The sequence below is a fragment of the Salvelinus namaycush genome, chromosome 15 (genome assembly GCF_016432855.1).
Source record: "Salvelinus namaycush isolate Seneca chromosome 15, SaNama_1.0, whole genome shotgun sequence".
In the NCBI taxonomy this organism is placed as follows: domain Eukaryota; kingdom Metazoa; phylum Chordata; class Actinopteri; order Salmoniformes; family Salmonidae; genus Salvelinus; species Salvelinus namaycush.
The window spans coordinates 17856978-17876376 of record NC_052321.1 but is presented as its reverse complement, the minus strand read 5'-3'; the positions used below and the strand labels follow the sequence as shown (position 1 = coordinate 17876376).

General features: G+C 42.2%; 1 protein-coding gene across 4 annotated transcripts in view; it reads left to right on the top strand.

Moving 5' to 3' along the window:
• LOC120060250 (pleckstrin homology domain-containing family G member 3-like) overlaps positions 1 to 19399 on the top strand; it is a 64266-nt gene that overhangs the window by 17329 nt on the left and 27538 nt on the right. For all 4 annotated transcript variants that reach the window (XM_039009423.1, XM_039009422.1, XM_039009420.1 and 1 more), the window contains exon 3: positions 17122 to 17630. In XM_039009423.1, the coding sequence (XP_038865351.1) occupies positions 17122 to 17630 (509 nt within the window). The remainder of the gene's footprint in view (positions 1 to 17121; positions 17631 to 19399) is intronic.

Sequence of the window (19399 nt, the reverse complement as noted above, 5' to 3'; positions counted from 1 at the left end):
GTGTTTTGTCACTAGCGACGATTCATGGCTGAGAAGCTGGTTTACCTGACCTTGTGAGTAGGGGCAATGTTTAGTTGTAAGGTGCATGATAATGTAGTCTCTGACTAATTGTTAGCGTCAGCCTCTTCCTCCTGAGGAGCAGTCTTTCCCAAGGGGATAAACTCCAGACTACACCCTCTGTTCCTTTATATTTTATCTTAAGGGGAAAGAATGGAGGGGATGTTGGGAAGAGGAAGCAGTCATTTGAGATGTAGAGCAAAGTGCAAGTCCTGGCTTTCCCCAACGGCATGACGCCAAGCCTTTGGCTCAAAGGATAAGTTAACTTATTAAGGGGCGCCTTCGCATCCACAGAAGTTTGCAAGTGAAGGATATATACAAAAAGTACTAATCATCCAATTAGAGCGGAGGATTTTCCAGCTTGTGTGCCTTTTTAATAAAATAAAAAATGTGGCTAGAAAAGTCAGCTTTATGGCTAGAAGGAATATTTAGGTTTGCGGATGCACAGTCGAGACATACAGAAACCAGGAATGCCCTGGTAGCAGTTAATCAGGAAAGTAAAATAGCGTGCTCATAAAGGTGACTGTACATTTCTCAACTATTCCTACAGGTTGCTTTCAAAATGATCTTTTGATTATACCTATTCTTATGAATCAAGACAAAGTGAATACAATTGTCTAATTCTTGGGATTTTACGATAAAAGGCAAAATACCTTTTTGACACAACAGTGTGAATGAGATCCAAGATCCATTCTGTATCCAGCAGAGTGCTCTGTAGTTGATCATGTCTGATAAAAATATAAATGATTCTGTCTTAAGTAATCACTCAGCTTCATTTGTTGCATGAGTCTGTGTGAATAGAACAGCTATGTCCAGCAGTACTAACAGAATGGGTGGGACTATGCTGGTGCCTGCTTAGGAGGAAGGACACTGCTCACACAGTGAAGGACTTGATACATGGTTAATTTTCATCCTGGTGAACACATGCCACCTGAATGCCAATATCAGACCTGCAACAGGAAACAAGTCCAGGGTTCAGGAGAACTGTGGTTTTCTTTCATTGGCTTTCAGCCTCTAAAGAGGAGGTATTCATGATCCTTTGTTTTGTGTCCATGCAACTATAGGAGGGAAAGGGATTTGCAGGCTGGATGTTAGAGACAGGTAGTCTTGTTCCTCTTTGCTAGTTCCTGATTTGGTTAGAAACATTCAAGGATCATTTAAAGGATGAAGACCGGTCACTTTTTTTAATGGAGAGGGTTTCATATCAAACAGATGAGGATTATGATGAGACTACCAAGTACCCTTGATACAGTTCACCTTTTGTTCATAAGGAAAGGTCTGAGGGTATAGGCTGCAGCAGGAGGAGTCATGGGTGCCTGTTTTGCATGTTATTTTGTTTTTTTAATGTGTCCTATCAGACGAACAATAAAAAAATATATATATATCATTGAGTTAATAAAGCCACATACAAACATGGTCTCTTTTGGTTGTTGACTTGAGTAAGGTGGATCCAAAATGCAGGTGTTTCAGCCTAGCTCAGTGCTTTCTATGGTGGGGCAAGCCAGCAGAAAATACGGAGCGTTGCGCCGTGATTGGCTCAGTGTTCTGTCACTCATGGGGACACTACGTCGCTACCAAGTCTAAGGGTAGAGCTCAAAATCTAGCCTCTTGGGTGCTGCATAGAGTTACATTAGAAGTGCCCATCCAAGAAGGCTAAAGGTCATTGGCTACAGATAAAATGATGCCAAATTAGTTTATATCTACAGTAGCTTTGATTGGACTGATTATGTCAACATTATACTTTCAATCTTAGCTAGCAAGCTATACAAGCAGTCATCATGAATCACGTTCACAATCTACTGGCAAATCCTTTTCAATCCTTGTCCTATGAAGAGAAATTATAGATAAAACGTATCGGTGCTCATCGGCCATTGGACATAAACATTACATAAGTCTGAAATCTAAAATGTAACAATGAGTGGTTTTGAAGGAATCTGAGGCAAACTGCAAGCATTGCAAAGCAATCGCAAGCCTGCTATTTAGTGGAGTGGGTGTGTCTGGGTTTAAGGGTCTCTTTTCCAAGCTTAAAAGGATAACCATTCACATGCAACACCATGGGCCAAAAAAGGTTGAAAACATTGGCCATGCTGTCAATCCAGCATGACTTCTGCTGTTTTCAAGACAACTGGAAACTCTGGGGGGGGGGGAAACTAGCTCCGACTGGGAAAATATGTTTTGAACGGTTATCCGACTCTGAATTCTAAGTCTGGAACTCTTGCCTCTTTTTAGAGTTCCGACCTGAAGATCACTGACGTCATGATTCAACCTTGTTTTTTCCATAGTTCCCAGTTGTCTTGAAAGCACCATAATGCCAGAGAATGCCAGACTGATGAAAGTTTGACACAATTTTCCCACAAGGGCTACAGCGCCACCTTCCTATTCAAGTGAGCACAGCACATAAGAGAATCAAATGTATTGTATGCTACTGCATAAATGATGTAATATTAAGTGTATGTTGTGTAGTAAGCTGTTAGTAGCCCATGTGACTCATCCTAATAATTTGGTCCCGTTCCTCCTCATAACTTAGCCTACTGTTCTGACTTGGTAGGGCACATGTAGCCTAGCCTGTTTTAGAGAAATGTAATCATTGACTATTGTAAGAGCTTTCATTGTCTGCTTATGCCCGCTTTATTTATCCTACGGTTCTGACTTGGTGTACAGGGAGAAGACTAAGAACGGCCCATGTTCTGAATTCTGTTGCTGTACATTTCAAAAGTGCTTAACATAGACAATATAACTATGTCCATCCTAGGTCGTTCTTAATCGAAATTATGGATTGCCTCTTATCCACTCGTCTCCTTATGCCATAGTTTGTACCTCTCAATTGTCAGTAGAAACCACATTTTGTTTAAGCAAGTCAGTCATATCAGCAATTTTTATTTTTTAAGCCAGTAAATGAGGCTGAATTAACTGTTTTGCTGCCAGCAAGGCTCCGCTTATAGTCAAGCCTAGCAGTGGTAAGGATTCACTCAATGGTGCAGGAAAGGAAGCTCTGCTGTTGGGACAGCTTTATTTAGGCCCTAACAGTTTGTGGGCACCGTTTGTCATTGTTATAGTGCAATTCATGTGTTGTGTAGTGGCTTTGCTGGCATGCATCTAAAAAAATCGGAGTTTCTTAAACTCTCTACTGCGTGTTCGTAGATTGTAGGTGAGAAGGAGGTTTATATGTACAGTACATCCCAAGGGAAGGATTTCTCAGCCCTAAGTAAGAGAACATCTGGAATTTCTCACCTTCGTCATAGTGAGCACCTGGGTGGCGAAGACCATGTTCATCACTGCACTCTTTTGTTAAAGGTATGGGCGAGATTTAAGGAAATACGTTTTCTTATTGGAGTATTTATTCCAAGGTGTAGTTTTCATGTATGGTAGTATTACCAACATTTCAACAAATTTGATTTGTTGCTGGGTTTTCATGTTTCAACATCTCTATGGATGGATTTAGATCCTTTGCTGTTGTTTTACTATTATTTTCAACTTGGTTTGGAGTCCTTAGCTCATGTAGTCAGTTCCTCCTATTGAAAGCAGGATGTGTTGCATTAGACAGAACTGTTAAGCACGGAGTCTCCATAGCAACTGCTTTGACTGGGACATAAATATTTCCTAGGACAAAAACAACAACCCTTTGTCCAGTGTCAAATTTACATATGAACATGGAAGCCAGGGCAGGTTGGTTTGCATACCCCCACCTGAACATGTCAATCTCGCAACATCTCTCAATGTTTTGCAACTGACAAGTTACACAATTCTGTGGCTTGCTTGTCATATTCTGTCTTATGAAGGAAAGTTGATGTTGGAAAAAGGATATAGCTTCCTGATGAAGAGATGTAATCCTATTGTATCATAGAGAACACAAGAAAATGGTGGGGAAATGCGAAAGATTATTTGTCTTTGATTTGCCACTCGTTGACGACACAAATGTCAGGAAAAGGTCCAGTTGATGTCTTCACAATATTGTTTTGATCACATGGACTCGGAAATGTTCCAGGTCGCCTGAGAATAGTATTGACGTATACACTGACTTGGTGACTGGGTTCATCAGGATGTCCGAACCAAAAGCGGTATATAGATGGGAGCTTTTGCGCAAAACAAAGCGGGAACCACCACATTTAACCATGGCAAGGTGACTGGGAACATGGATGTGTACAAACAGACCAGCTATGACCTCTAAGGCAATGGTGGAAAAATGACAGTACAGGGACAAGGATATGAGAGGTATGTGTCAAGGACTCCCAGACAATCACTGATTACTAAGGGAAAGCCAGTCATGTCGTGAACACCGACTCCTTGCTCCCGGACGAGCTGAACACCTTCGACCACTTAGAGGAAAATTACTTTGAGCTGCTGACACGGGCCCCCGCCACTCACGAGGACTGTGTGCACCCTGGTTCTCCGTGACCAACATGAGTAAGTCATTTAAGCGAGTTAACCCTCGCAAGGCTGCCGGCCCAGACGGCATACCAAGCCGCGTCCTAGGAGCATGTACAGACCAGCTGGGTGGAGTGTTTACGGATATATTCAATGTCTCCATATGTCTGGCCTCACGTCAAGATGTCCACCATTGTTCCTGTACCCAAGAAAGTAATTTAGTTCAGTTACCTTGGCTATTGCCCCGTAGCACTCACTTCTGTCATCATAATGTGCTTTGAGAGGCGAGTTAAAAACCATATCACCTCCACCTTACCCTAGACTACTACAATTCACATACCGCCTCAACAGATTCACAGATGACTCAATTGCCATTGCACTGTACACCGCTCTATCCCACCTGGACAAGAGAAATGCCTATGTAAGAATGCTGTTCATTGACTACAACTCAGCCTTCAACACCATAGTGCACTCTGAGCTCAGGGACCTGAGTCTGAACCCCTCCCTGTGCAACTGGGTCCTGGACTTCCTGACGGGCCAACCCCAATTGATGAAGGTAGGCAGCAATTCCTCCACCATGCTGATCACCAACTTGGTGGCCCCACGGGTGAATGCTCAGCCCCCGCCTGTACTCCCTGTTCACCCATGACTGTGTGGCCACGCACGTCTCCAACTCAATCATCAAGTTGCTCAATATACAAGGGGTAGGCCTGATTACCAACAATGACAAGACGGCCTACAGGGAGGAGGTGATGGCCCTGGTGGAGTGGTGCCAGAAACCTCTCCCTCAACGTCAACAAAACACAGGAGCTGATCGTAGACTACAGCAGAGAGCACACGTCCACATCGTCGGGGCTGCAGTGGGCGTGTCAAAAGCTTCATGTTCCTCGGCATGCAAATCACTGACTACCTGAAATGGTTCCTTCACACAGATTGTGGTGAAGGCTCAAGAGCACCTCTTCAACCTCAGGAGGCTGAAAAGGTTTGGCTTGGCCCCTAAGACCCTCACGAACTTCTACAGATGCGTCCATTGAGAGCATCCTGTTGGGCTGTATCACCACCTGGTACGTCATTTGCGACGTCTGCAACCACAGGGCTCTCGAGGGTGGTGCAGTCAGCCTAACGCATCACCGGGGGCACACTGCCTGCCTTCCTAAGGACATCTACGGCACCCAGTGTTACAGGAAGGCCAAGATGATCAAGGACCTCAGCCACCCGAGCCACGGCCTGTTCATCAAAGCTGGAACCAAGAGTCTGATGGCCTGGCGATGGAAGCTGTTTAACAGTCACGACTAGCTTGCGTCCGCCCAGTACCCTGCCTGAACTTTAATCACTGTTACTAGCCGGTTACCACCCGGTACTCTACTCTACACCTTAGGCTGCTGCCCTATGTACAGAGCCATTGAACACTGGTCACTTTAATGTTTACATACTGTTTTACCACCTGTCTGTGTGTGTGTGTGTGTGTGTGTATGTATATATATGTATATATATATATATTGTTTTCTAGTCATGGCTCATCCTATATAACTACTGATGTACATGCCTTTTTCTAGTCATATACTGTCTATACACATTGTGTGTGGGTGGTACCATTCAAAAATTTGGACACTTACTCATTCAAGGGTTTTTCTTTATTTGTACTATTTTCTACATTTGTAGAATAATAGTGAAGACAACTATGAAATGGCACATATGGAATCATGTAGTAACAAAGTGTTAAACCAATCAAAAATACATTTTATATTTGAGATTCTTCAAAGTAGCCACCCTTAGCCTTGATGACAGCTTTGCACACTCTTGGCATTCTCTCAACCAGCTTCATGATGTAGTCACCTGGAAAGTGTTTCAATTTACAGGTGTGTGTGGAATTTCGATCAGGAATTCCGCACACTCAATGCGTTTTGAGCCAATCAGTTGTTGTGACAAGGTATGATTGGTATATAGAAGATAGCCCTATTTGGTAAAAGACCAAGTCCATATTATGTTGAGAACAGCTCAAATAAGCAAAGAGAAATGACAGTCCTTTACTTTAAGCCATGAAGGTCAGTCATCTGAAAAATTTCAAGAATTTTCAAGTTTTCTTGAAGTGCACTTCCAAAAACCATCAAACGCTATGATGAAACTGGCTCTCATGAGTACTGCCACAGGAAAGGAACACCCAGAGTTACCTCTGCTGCAGAGGATAAGTTCATTAGAGTTACCAGCCTCAGAAATTGCAGCCCAAATAAATGCTTCAGAGTTCTAGTAACAGACACATCTCAACATCAACTGTTCAGAGTAGAAAGCATGAATCAGGCCTTCATGGTCGAGTTGCTGCAAAGAAACCACTACTAATGGACACCAATAATAAGAGACTTGCTTGGGCCAAGAAACACTAGCAATGGACATTAGACTGGTGGAAATCTGTCCTTTTGTTCTGATGAGTCCAAATTTGTCTGTGATGCAGAGTAGGTGACGCATTCCAGGTGACGCTGGTTGAGAGAATGCCAACAGTGTGCAAAGCTTTCATCAAGACAAAAGGTGGCTACTTTGAATTGTCTTAAAGAAATCTAAATATATTAAGACTTTTTTGGTTACTACATGATTCCATATTGGTTATTTCATAGTTTTGATGTCTTCACTTATTGTGTGTTTTTTTTTTGGGGGGGGGGGGGGGGCTTTCCTGTTTTGCATGTTATTTTTGCATTAATACGTGTCACATCAGTTTGCAAACAATGTTTAAAAAAATATATCATTGAGTTAAAGCCGCATACAAACATGGTGTCTTTTCTTAAGGCAGCTCCAAAATGCAGGTGTTTCAGCCTAGCTCAGTGCTTTCTATGGTGGTGGGGCAAGCCTGCAGAAAATACAGAGCGTTGCGCTGTGATTAGCTCAGTGTTCTCACTCATGGGGACACTACTTCACCACCAAGTCTAAGGGTAGAGCTCAAATTCTAGCCTCTTGGGTGCTGCATAGTTACATTTAGAAGTGCCCATCCAAGAAGGCTCAAGGTCATTGGCCACAGTTAAAATGACGTTAAATCACATATGTAAAGTAGCTTTTATTGGACTGATCATGTCAACATCATACTTTGAAAATCTTAGCTAGCAATCATGAATCATGTCGACAATCTACTGGCAAATCATTTTTAATCCTTGTCATATGAAGAGAAATTGTAGATCAAACGTATCGGTGCTCATCGGCCATTGAACATAAACATTACACAACTTGGAAATCGAAAATTCAACAATAAGTGGTTTGGAAGGAATCAGTGGCTAACTGTTGTTAGCAAACAATCATTAGCCTGCTATTCAGTGGAGTGGCTGTGTGGTCCCAAGTCGAAGATTAAGGCTCATTGGCCATGCTGTCAATGAAGCATGATTTGTGCCGCACTCAAAACAACTGGTAACGCGGAACTGCAAAATCTGAATTTAGTGAGTTCAAGACAACTGGGAACTCGGGAAAAAAAACGAGCTACAACTGGGGAAAATACGTTTTGAACTTTCATCCAACTCGGAATTGTGAATTCGGAACTCGGCCTCTTTTCTAGAGCTCCGACCTGAAGATCACTGACATCATGATTCAACCTTGTTTTTTTCCATAGTTCCCAGTTGTCTTGAAATCACCATAAATCCAGAGAATGCCAGACTGATGAAAGTTTGACATAATTTGCCCACAAGGACTGACGCGCCACCTTCCTATTCAAGTGAGCACAGCACAAGGCGAGTCCAAAAATGTTTTGTATGCTGCTGCATAAATGGTGTAATATGCCAGGGAGATAGTAATACCTTCTTAGCTACAGTATACATAAGTGTATGTTGTGTAGTAAGCTGTCAGTAAAAATCATTTGGTATTTTTTTCACCTACTGTTCAGACTTGGTGGTTCACATGTAGCCTATAACCTGTTTATGAGAAATGTAATCATCAAATATTGTAAGAGCTTTCATTGTCTGCTTATATGCCCCCTTTATTTATCTTACGGTTCTGACTTGGTGTATAGGGAGAACACTAAGAACGGCCCATGTTCTGAATTCTGTTGCTGTACATTTTAAAAGTGGTGAACAAATAGTTATATTGACTGTCCGTCCTAGCTCGCTCATTATTGTCTTATTTGAATTTATGGATTGCCTCTTGTCTGCTTGTCGTCCCCATATGCCATAGTCCGTACATCTCAATTGTCAATAGGAACCACATTTGTTTAAGCAAGTCAGCAATTATTATTATTATTTTTAAAGGTAGTAAATTAGGCTGAATTAACTGTTTTGCTGCCAGCCAAAGTTCCGCTGATAGCCAGGTGTAGATACCACATTGAATTTTGACCCACCAAGATTTATATGCTAAAATCGCAACTGGGTACACCCATCTAGTACCGGGTTAGACCCCTTTGCTTACAGAACAGCCTGAATTCTTTGGGTCATGGAAATGTTGCTCAATTGGTATCAACGGACCTAACGTGGGCCAGGAAAACATTCCCCACACCATTATACCACCACCTGTACTGTTGACACCAGGCAGGATGTGGCCACGGACTCATGCTGCTTACGCCAAAGATGCCTTAATAGGAAATTACTCAAATGAAAGTCACCCAGTAAAATACTACTTGAGTAAAAGTATTTAGTTTAAAATATACTTAAGTAAAAGTATAAGCCATTTCAAATTCCTTATATTAAGCAAACCAGATGGCACAATTTTATTTTTATTGAGATAGCCAGGGGCACACTCCAACACTCAGACATAATTTACAAACAAAGCATTTGTGTTTAGTGAGTCCTCCAGATCAGAGACAGTAGGTATGACCAGGGATGTTCTCTTGATAAGTGTGTTTGGACCATTTTCTTGTCAAAATGTAACAAGTACTTTTGGGTGTCAGGGAAAATGTATGGAGTAAAAAGTACATTTTATTTTCTTTCAAAAATGTAAATAGTTAAGTACAGATACTACTTAAGTAGTATTTTTACTTAAGTACTTTACACAACTGATGCCGTTCTGCACACCACTGTTATACTGTGCCATTAATTGCCTGTTTGGTTTCCCGCCTGTTAGTTTGCATGATTCTTGCCATTCTCCTTCCCTCTCATCAACAGGACTGCTGCTGACTGCATTTAAAAAAAAATGTTGCACCATTCTCTGTAAACCCTAGACACCGTTGTGTGTGTGTGTGTGAAAAGCCCAGGAGGCCGGCCGTTTCGGAGATACTGGAACCGGTTTGCCTGGCACCGATCATACCACGCTCAGTTGCTTAGGCTACTATTTTTGCCCATTCTAACATTAAATTGAACAGTAACTGAATGTATTGATGCCGGTCTGCCTGCTTCTTTATATAGCAAGCCACGGCCACGTGACTCACTGTCTGTAGGAGCTAACCATTTCCATGAATGTGGTGGTGTACCTAAAACTGTTCACTTGATGTGTATGGAAAACCTTTCTAATATTGTTGCCCTCAGAACAGTCTCAATTCGTCAGGGCATGTGATGGCCTCTATTAAAAAGAGGAGGATCCTATCTGCTTTCTATAGGCTAGGCCTACTATATTTCTCAACTGTCCTAATTTTAAGCACATTGCTTCTCTTTAAAAGAGTGTAGCCTACCTGGCTGGCATGAAAATAAACCACGGGAAAAGCATCCTCCATTTGCTGTTTAAGTGCATAGTCTATGTAAAAGCTGGTTTGAGACGGGTGCATGAGAGTGGTCCATTCTAAATCAAACCAAATTTCACATGTATGTGTATATATGTATGTGTATATATGTATGTGTATATATGTATGTGTGTGACATTTGGTTTGATTTGTAATGGACCACTCTCATGCACCTGTCTTGAACCAGCTTTTACATAGACTATGCACTTAATTATTTAGTATTTGTAAAGACAAGATTTAAATCGAGAATAGTGTGAAGGGTGACAATATTAGTCTATCACTTGTGAATGATGCACATTAATTCACTTTACAACAGATGTAGAGTCTAACTGGCATACATACATACCCAGCGCTTGAGTTTTCAAGTTTGGGGAAGCTCATTTTCACCATAAAAATTCACCTTTATAATAAAAGCATTACATGCATAATCACATTTGTGGTCACTTTTGAGAATGGTGTTTTCCTGCTAATGGGACATTCGCGCTTATAGCCTACTGCAGTGTGTGCATTCCTGTGCTTATAATATGAAGAAATAAACATAGTTTATCAACATTTTAAGCTAAACGTTCTCATCTGTTGCGTCAGGCTCATTGCTTAAAACAAGTTTTTTTGATGCTAGTGGTTGTATCAATTTGGGATCTATCGCATCCCACAACTGAATATTTATTTCTCGCACAGTATCGAATAGGTCAATTTTTTACTATGGGGGATAGTAGATTGACATAGGCTTGTGCTTTTGCTGTTCGTTAGGCAGTTGCGTCCCCGACGTCTGTCTTCACTTGTAGCCTGTGAGAAAGACCCGATCACTTGACAGAGAGCAGTGTGACTGAGCCATTTGGGTGAGTGGTGCTTTGGCACTCAGCCAGAAGGGGATTATAATGATTATTTTCAGGCCAAGGGCACAACGGCCACTGGACGCAAAAGGCATGGCTTGTTTTAGGGGCATTACGGCCACACAAAGGGGATGCAGCCGGGAAATTCAAGGCATTATCAAGTGCTTGTCAAATTATGAATGCGAGACTTCTGAAAAAACTAAGCAGAGCTTGTGTATTTCAATGAACTTTTTTCAAATCATTTGTCGCATCATGAGGACAGATTTGTATCAACTAAAGTTACATAAATAATTCTAAATTAAGCGCATAGGAGTACCTGTTTTTTTTGTTAACCGCTCAACACAGTATAGCCGCATTTGCGCACTCCCTCAAATCGTTTGGAGAAAATATCCTTTCCATTTCATTCAGCTACAGTCGGAAGTTTACAGACACTTAGGATGGAGTCATTATAACTTGTTTTTCAAAAACTCCACATTTTTTTAAACCTATAGTTTTGGCAAGTCGGTTAGGACATCTACTTTGTGATTGACACGTAACTTTTCCAACCATTATTTACAGACAGATTATTTCACTTAACTCACCATCACAATTCCAGTGGGTCAGAAGTTTACATACACAAAGATTGTACTTTTTGGAGAAATGTCCTCTGGTCTGATGACACAAAAATAGAACTGTTTGGCCATAATGACCATTGTTATGTTTGGAGGAAAAAGGGGGAGGCTTGCAAGCCAAAGAACACCATCCCATCCGTGAAGCACGGGGGTGGCAGCATCATGTTGTGCGGGTGCTTTGCTGCAGGAGGGACTGGTGCACTTCACAAAATAGATGGCATCATGAGGGATAAATTGTGGATATATATAATATTGAAGCAACATCTAAAGACATCAGTCAGGAAGTTGAAGCTTGGTCGCAAATGGGTCTTCCAAATGGACAAATGACCCCAAGCATACTTCCAAAGTTGTGGCAAAATTGCTTAAGGACAACAAAGTCAAGGTATTGGAGTGGCCATCAAAAAGCCCTGACCTCAATCCTATAGACAATTTGTGGGCCGAACTGAAAAAAGTGTGTGTGAGCAAGGAGGCCTACAAACCTGACTGTTACACCAGCTCTGTCAGGAGGAATGGGCCAAAATTCACCCAACTCATTGTGGGAAGTTTGTGGAAGGCTACCCAAAATGTTTGACCCAAGTTAAACAATATAAAGGCAATGCTACCAATTACTAATTGAGAGTATGGTAACTTCTGACCCACTGGGAATGTGATGAAAGAAATAAAAGCTGAAATAAATCATTCTCTCTACTCTTATTCTGACATTTCACATTCTTAAAATAAAGTGGTGATCCTAACTGACTTAAGACAGGGAATTTTTACTAGGATTAAAATGTCAGGAATTGTGAAACTGAGTTTAAATATATTTGGCTAAGGTGTATGTAAACTTCTGACTTCAACTATGTTCAATTGTATTCTTCATACTATAAAATATTGCCATGGAATTCTAAGCAAATCTTGTCTGCTAAATGAATTAGTGTAGGCCAGATCAGGGCCTAACATAAGGAAAAAGAGTGTGCTATTCTGTTCTTCTGAAATGGACTACATTTTCTAATGGTAAATTACTGTAAGACTGGCAGTTATTTGCTTGACAATCACCGGCTGACACAATTTTGACTGCCACAGCCCTATCTACTACCATGTCCCGTTCAAAGAAGCTTAAATATTTTGTCTTGCCCATTCACCTTCTGAATGGCACGCATACACAATCCATGTCTCAAGGCTTAAAAATCCTTTTTAACTGGTCTCCATCTACATTGATTTTAAGTGGATTTAACAAGTGACCTCAATAAGGGATCATAGCTTTCACCTGGTCCCGTGTCACTCAGTTGGTAGAGCATGTCACTTGCAATGCCAGGGTTGTGGGTTCAATTCCCATGGAGGACCAGTACAAAAACTCACTAATGTAAGTCGCTCTGGATAAGAGTGTGCTAAATTAGAAAGTGTGTGTGCCGGACTCTGACGTTGCTCGTTCTGATAGTTTGGGATTTTGTGTGTTGCTAGGTATTACTGCTCTGTTGGAGCTAGAAACAAGCATTTTGCTGCACTTGCGATAACATCTGTGTACGTGCCCAATAAACTTTGATTTGACATGTCACTAATTCCAGTAGACTGTCTGAGATGGACATCATGGTCGTTGTGGAGAAGACGAGGTGTTTTCTGATCGTGGAACATCCTTTACATCAACAGTACCTTATTTGGTTCTGTACCGTATGTAGTTCACATCAATCATGTCATCATAGGCAGACAGGGTAATATCAGTTATGTTGTCAACAAAATAATTATGGCTGAATTGTAAACGTCTGTAGATTACATCTGTTCTGAACTGTCTGATTACTCAGCGACCCTTTAGAATGTCTCGGCTTCCTTCATCTCAGGCTGTGGAAATACTATACTATTGCTCAAAGCCAAGGGCTGATGTACTCTCCGTTAATTACCTGCGCTGTTCTTCCAACTAGACCTGGCTTGGCTCAAGGGAAGGCCCATGGACCTGGAGTTCTCATTTGTTTAACTGTCTGACACTGTCTGTTCAAAGTGGTCCAAAACATGCAGGTCCCATTCACATTGAAGAACATTGTTCAACAGTATAATCTAAGGTGAACTATAGCTTCCCAGGGGGCCGGAGGACTGTGAACTAACAGAAGTAGTCATGCTTGTGGAATTTACATTGTCTGTGAAGTTTAACAGGCAGCAGCAACCAGGAATTCAAAGAATTACAATTAAGGGTTCAGAATGAATACAGCAGGAATCCCAGCTATTCTTCCTAAACAACAAGGTGATTAATAAAACAGCCCATAGTACTGTGTTCAGACATTAGCAGTTGATCTGATGTAATCCCTGAGCATGTACCTTACTTTACAATGTGACTTATTTTTAACCTATTCCATTGTCATACTGTAACTATTTGAAACAGAAAACATACTTTGTAACGCTAAGTTATTGAAGTTGCAGTGTAGGCTAAAATGTACTCCAAATACTATGGTCTTTGTAACCTTGACTTGGATAATACTTCTGTTTGGCTGGGTTAATGATTGTATTGAAATGGCAGCCGCAAAAAGAGCTTGACATAGGACTAAAACAATTTTACCAAACCTTTTAGTATGTGACTGAGCTAAAGCTGGAGGGTTTGCATTTTGATTGTGTTGCTGTCACTCGGATTGAATAAAATTGTGAATATAAAGTAGGTCTAGATCTTTTCTGTTTTGCTATTTTGTCCGTCATGGTAAATGACTGACGTACCAGAGATGTGTACTTTCCTCTCTGCTTATCCTGCGTCTGACTTCCTTGTCCACAGAAGCCCAATGGAAACTCTGCCATGCATCACAGTAGGCTAGCTAACTTAGTGCTAACCTTATTGCCAGTGCCACATGTTTACCTAGGCCTACAGTAGTTTCCCGATAGTGGTGGAATTTAGGCTCACCAGTGTTTTAACGATGCATCTTTCCTGCAACGGCGAAGATGTAACATGCATTTCCCAAAACACCACGAAGAGCGAATTGTCGCTAAGTGCGTTGTTGGAGGATGTTGATACTAAAAGGATCGAAAACGGGAGCACTGCTCTCGGATCAGCTTTCCCAATTCAAATCTTTCCTTAACAGTTAATTATTTCACAATACTGACCACAGATCAGCTCCTATAGAGATATTACCACCTACGGCTGCTTAACCAATAAAAATTAACAAAATCACCAATTTGGCACGTTAGGCTACACATGTTGAGACAAATTAGTCAGTAGTCTACAAATAGCCAAATAGAACTCAATTGATTGAACAGGAAATGTATTTCACGGCTTGAAATAGGCCTATAGCGTACTGTTTATTTTAATGGAATCATTTCCGTTTTCATTTTAAGCATATTTTTACATGTTGCTTGTTTTGGTACAATTGCTAAGACATTGACAACTTTGTAGTCCTCTTTCATCTGACGTTATGGGTGGTCGCAGAGACGGAATTACATGGTTTATCAATGTTTAGCGGAAAGCTTCTGTGTATAAAGTGACACGGGAGGGCAGAAAAGCGTCTAACGATGCACTTGGTCTGAGGCAGGTGTTAGATTATGGCCATTTTCAAGTGCAACGTTAATAATGATGGTTTTCCCCAAATAAACTCTCCCACGAAGGTTCTAACGATGAAATTAGCCTTAAGAAGCTTTCGGGAAACCTGGCCCAGGGCATTTTAATTTGCATTCCTTAGCATTGCCTGCTACATCAAATCAAATTTTATTGGTCACATACACATGGTTAGCAGATGTTAATGCGAGTGTAGCGAAATGCTTGTGCTTCTAGTTCTGACCATGCAGTAATATCTAACAAGTAACCTAACAATTTGCAAGTAATCTAACAAAGCCACTCCATGTGTGGTGGATGAAATCGTACAGAGGATCTCAAACCAATGGAGTGTGGTATCAGGCAAAGAGTACTTTCTCTTCAGTGGGTAATCGGAGTAAGGAAAGGGGGTGGGGAAGTTGCAGTAGAGTTGGTTTACGATTGCTGTTTTTGTCCCATATCATGTCTGGTCTGGGTGCTAGTGCCTTAGGCCTTCATGAGTTATGTTTCCTGCCTTACCCATCCCTTACAGAATTTGGATTAGGACCAATCTCACTGCCATGACTTGTCCTGATGGTGGTGATCCTAATGTTGAGTGAGTCACACCATTAATTTCAGAATTCTGTAAAAACCATATTACGATTTTATTAGCCTAGGACAAGTTATATAATTTGCTCTCCACTTGTATAACTGAGCGCCTTTGAGACTTCATTAGGGTTTGTTAGGAGACCGGGAGATCAGGGTGTATGTTTGGACTGTCCTTACTCCCCCAGTATCACCTCCCAATGGCTGGGCATTGACGTCAGCACAGCGGTTCTAGGAAGGGAGGGGGCGGCCTTGGCGGTTGGCGCTCAGAGCAGGCGAGGGAGTAATTTTCACAGCCAGAAGTAAATGGGGAAAGGAGGAGCTTCTGTCTGAGCAGAGACCAACGGCCTACTGTGCTATTACTCCCTGTAAGTAGTACTATTACATGGTTTTAGAACTACTTTAAACAGCTTTTTAAGAAGTGGTCAAGGTCAACCTTTGCTTGCAGGCTCATCCCTTGCTTCCTCTGACTTGACATGCGTGAGTCTGGTGTTGTTGCAGATGAGCTCTACAGTGGATTGTAGAGGCTGGATTGTAGCCCAGACTGAGATCACTGACATCCTGTCTATAAGTCTGTAGAGGGAGAGAGAGAGACTTGTTTTGTTTCCTGTATCTGTTGACTCTACAAATTACTGACCAGTGACCTCAAAGATCTTTCATCTACAATTTCTAATCATTTTTGTTTTACATTCATTATACCTAATCACTTTTGTGATTCTTTACTATATAAAAAGGGCCTCAGTTCTTCTGAAGTCATTGCTGACAGATCACATTTCTGTCCCGCTTTCCAAGTCCAGTCAAATGGCCAAGCTGCCTAGTGACAGGTCCATGTTATTAGTTGTGGGATGTCTGCTAATGACGCACATTTTATGACCGCTTTATTGATTTCATTAAGAATGTGTCAACACTGCTGTAGTTGGAAACAATTTCAAAGAGTGCTCCATGAAATGTCTGTACCACCGCCATCTCTCAAACTCTCTGTCCTCACTTGGCAATATCCCTGACTGCTGTGGCCAATTAAGGGATTTGTTCTCGACGGTGCCGTTTATTGGCAAGAGTATGTATTATTTAATAATGCAAAATGGGTTTGACCTTTGACCTTCAGAATACTTTCTGACTTCATATATTTGGAACATTCCCTGTCTGGGCAGGAAGGATGTGAAACTGAATATGGAATCAATTTCTCTTGATTTGAAAAGTAGCTCAATAAATTAGATGTATAAACAGGACTCTGGTTCCGACTCCCCTCTCTTCTCCCCCTCAGTTTTCCTTCTGTTTTTCCAAGACTTCACCAGTACCAGTAAGGGAGGTTGGAGGAAATGGCTGGGTTTTCCAGAGAATGTGGAGCACTGTAATTGGGGCATGTCCGTAGGATTTGAGAAAGCCCCTTTTGCAGTAGAGCACTCTTCCTCAGGCTGGGACGCTGAACACTGGGTTCATACTGTCATATCATCTGACTACAGTATTTGATTAAATGGATCTAAAATGTAGTGGAATGTGCCAATTTTAACAATCTGTTTCTGCCCATGTGCTCAGACTCAATTCTCATTCTCTCTCTCTCCTCTCTATCAGAATCTCCTCGGTTGTACTCTGCCCTCTCCATCAGTGGTGGCCATGAGCGACAAGACAGCTACAGCCGGCTCTGTGCTGACCCCTCAGCGGGAGAGGCTGAGCGTCCAGTGAGCCTGGTGTCCACTCTGTCCTCAGTCTCCTCCCGGGACAGCCACAGCCTCTACGGCAGTACCTCAGCCCTCCCCTCCACACCACCTCCCCCCAGTGGAGCAGACATTGACCTGGAGCTCAGCCCTGCAGAGGGAGCCAGGGAGCAGCCAGAGATCAAGACGCAGGGCCTCAGCCAGGGGGGGACCAGAGACCAGTGGCTGGACCACAGTCAGACCAGGTCCCAGTGCAACAACAACGCCACCACCAACAGGAGGACTAATGCACCTCAGACCCATACCTCACCCTTTGCCACTGAAGCCATGGCGCCCAACCCTAAGCTCAGCTACGTGGACCGTGTAGTCATGGAGATAATTGAGACGGAGCGCATGTATGTCAGGGACCTTCGCAGCATCGTGGAGGTGAGTCGCCTTGAGGGTTACACCCAATCAGTTCTGGTTATTAGGACGTGATCTTAATCAATGCAATCTTTTCACTATAGGCCATATGATTAGTGTCATTTAATAGGTAATTTCAGTGTTTCTTTTGGAATGGTATGTCGTTACGACTTAATGTCTGTACCTCTTTATATGGAGGTGATTTATTGGAGTTGGCCGTTAATTAGACAAAGGAATGGCCTTCATGGGTTTAGAGAGCAAATAAGGTTCTCAATTTTCCAAGTGACTGCTGGCCTTTGAAGCCACGTGTCTCTGGTACCTATAAAATATTCTAGGGTTGATTGTTTTACCAGAATCTAGTTTGATTTCCTGTTTTTTTAAAAGATGTGTTTCAGGTAAATGTTCCCTGTGTATTTCGTAACTCACAATAGCAGTTGCATTTCTTTTCTAAATGGCATTCTCATATCAGATGGAAAATTCCATAGTATGCAACCATTATAGCCTGTAAGACCAGCGGATTAGAATTGTAGAGTAGCTGATATGTGGTTAAGCTTCTGTATGTAGGTTAATGCTTTCTACATTACTGTGAAAGCATACAGAGCTGAGACTGGGATCTTGTGATCTTTTCACGTATTTAGTTCTAAAGCAGAATCAGGGCCAGGACACAGCATCTCAAGGCAGAAACTTCTCCCCTGATGATCTTGGTCAGAGATTTGAACAGCTGCTACTGATTTCATCTTCTGGTTGTGGCAAATGGGACAGAGCTGATTCATCCGCTCTGCAATCAAGTCAACTGGTCTCTTATGGCTGCTGCCTTTGTAGTCAAACAACTACCAACTGTGCAGGTTGATCAGCCTCCCCTATTGCACCCTTCAGGTTGGAATAATTATCCACTTTGGATGAGTACTGACAGGAGCATGGTGGCGTAAGTCCTGTTAAGTGCAGGTTATAATGTCTTTAACGCATGATGCCAACAGGTCAGAGGTAGTGTGTTACTGGCACTCCTCACTGAGTCTGTCTGACTGGGCTGCTGGCGCCTTCCCTAGGTGTTGAAGGGAGATCTGCCCTTACCGAGCCCTCGCTACAGCATCCGCCAGAGTAATGACACAGTCCTGCTCCCCAGACACTCTCACACTTCCACTGGACTTCCAACTTTTCCGTGAGCCCTGCCTAGCTGCCTGCTGCACTGCGACCCAAACTAGGATACGGAGCCCTCCGGCCCCTAGCAGGCAATGGCCAACAAAAACACAGCCATCACAATGCCAACTGAAGAAACATAGGAGAGTAGCAACTTTTTTTTCCCACATGCTGTTGCGGTGGGAAAAAGCTGGCCCATTTTTCAATAACAATTTGAACAAAATCTACAATTCTCTCAACTCCAAAAAAGTTCAACCTATCCAATCTAAATTCAGCATTTCAATGACTTGCTCTGCAGTAGCATCTTATTGTGCGAAGTTACAGTAGCAGGGATGTTAAACTTGTCACTTCAGTGATGTATTTGATGATGCATCTGTTTGATTTTGTCCTGCTACTGTCACTTATGACGTTGACAGCTGTTAGTGTCTGCTCTACACATAAACTATCCAGGAACATGCTCCTCCACACCATATCATGAAAGCAGAAACCTCTTAATCTCAGCTCTAAGACAGTTGTGTGACAGGTTGACTCACACCTCCAATTCCGCCTCGACAGATGTCCTGAAATTCTGACTGTCAATATCTGTTTAATAGGTTCCATAGCCTTCTTCCCAACCATTTCTCACTAGGCCATCTCTGTCACTTGACTGCCCAGAA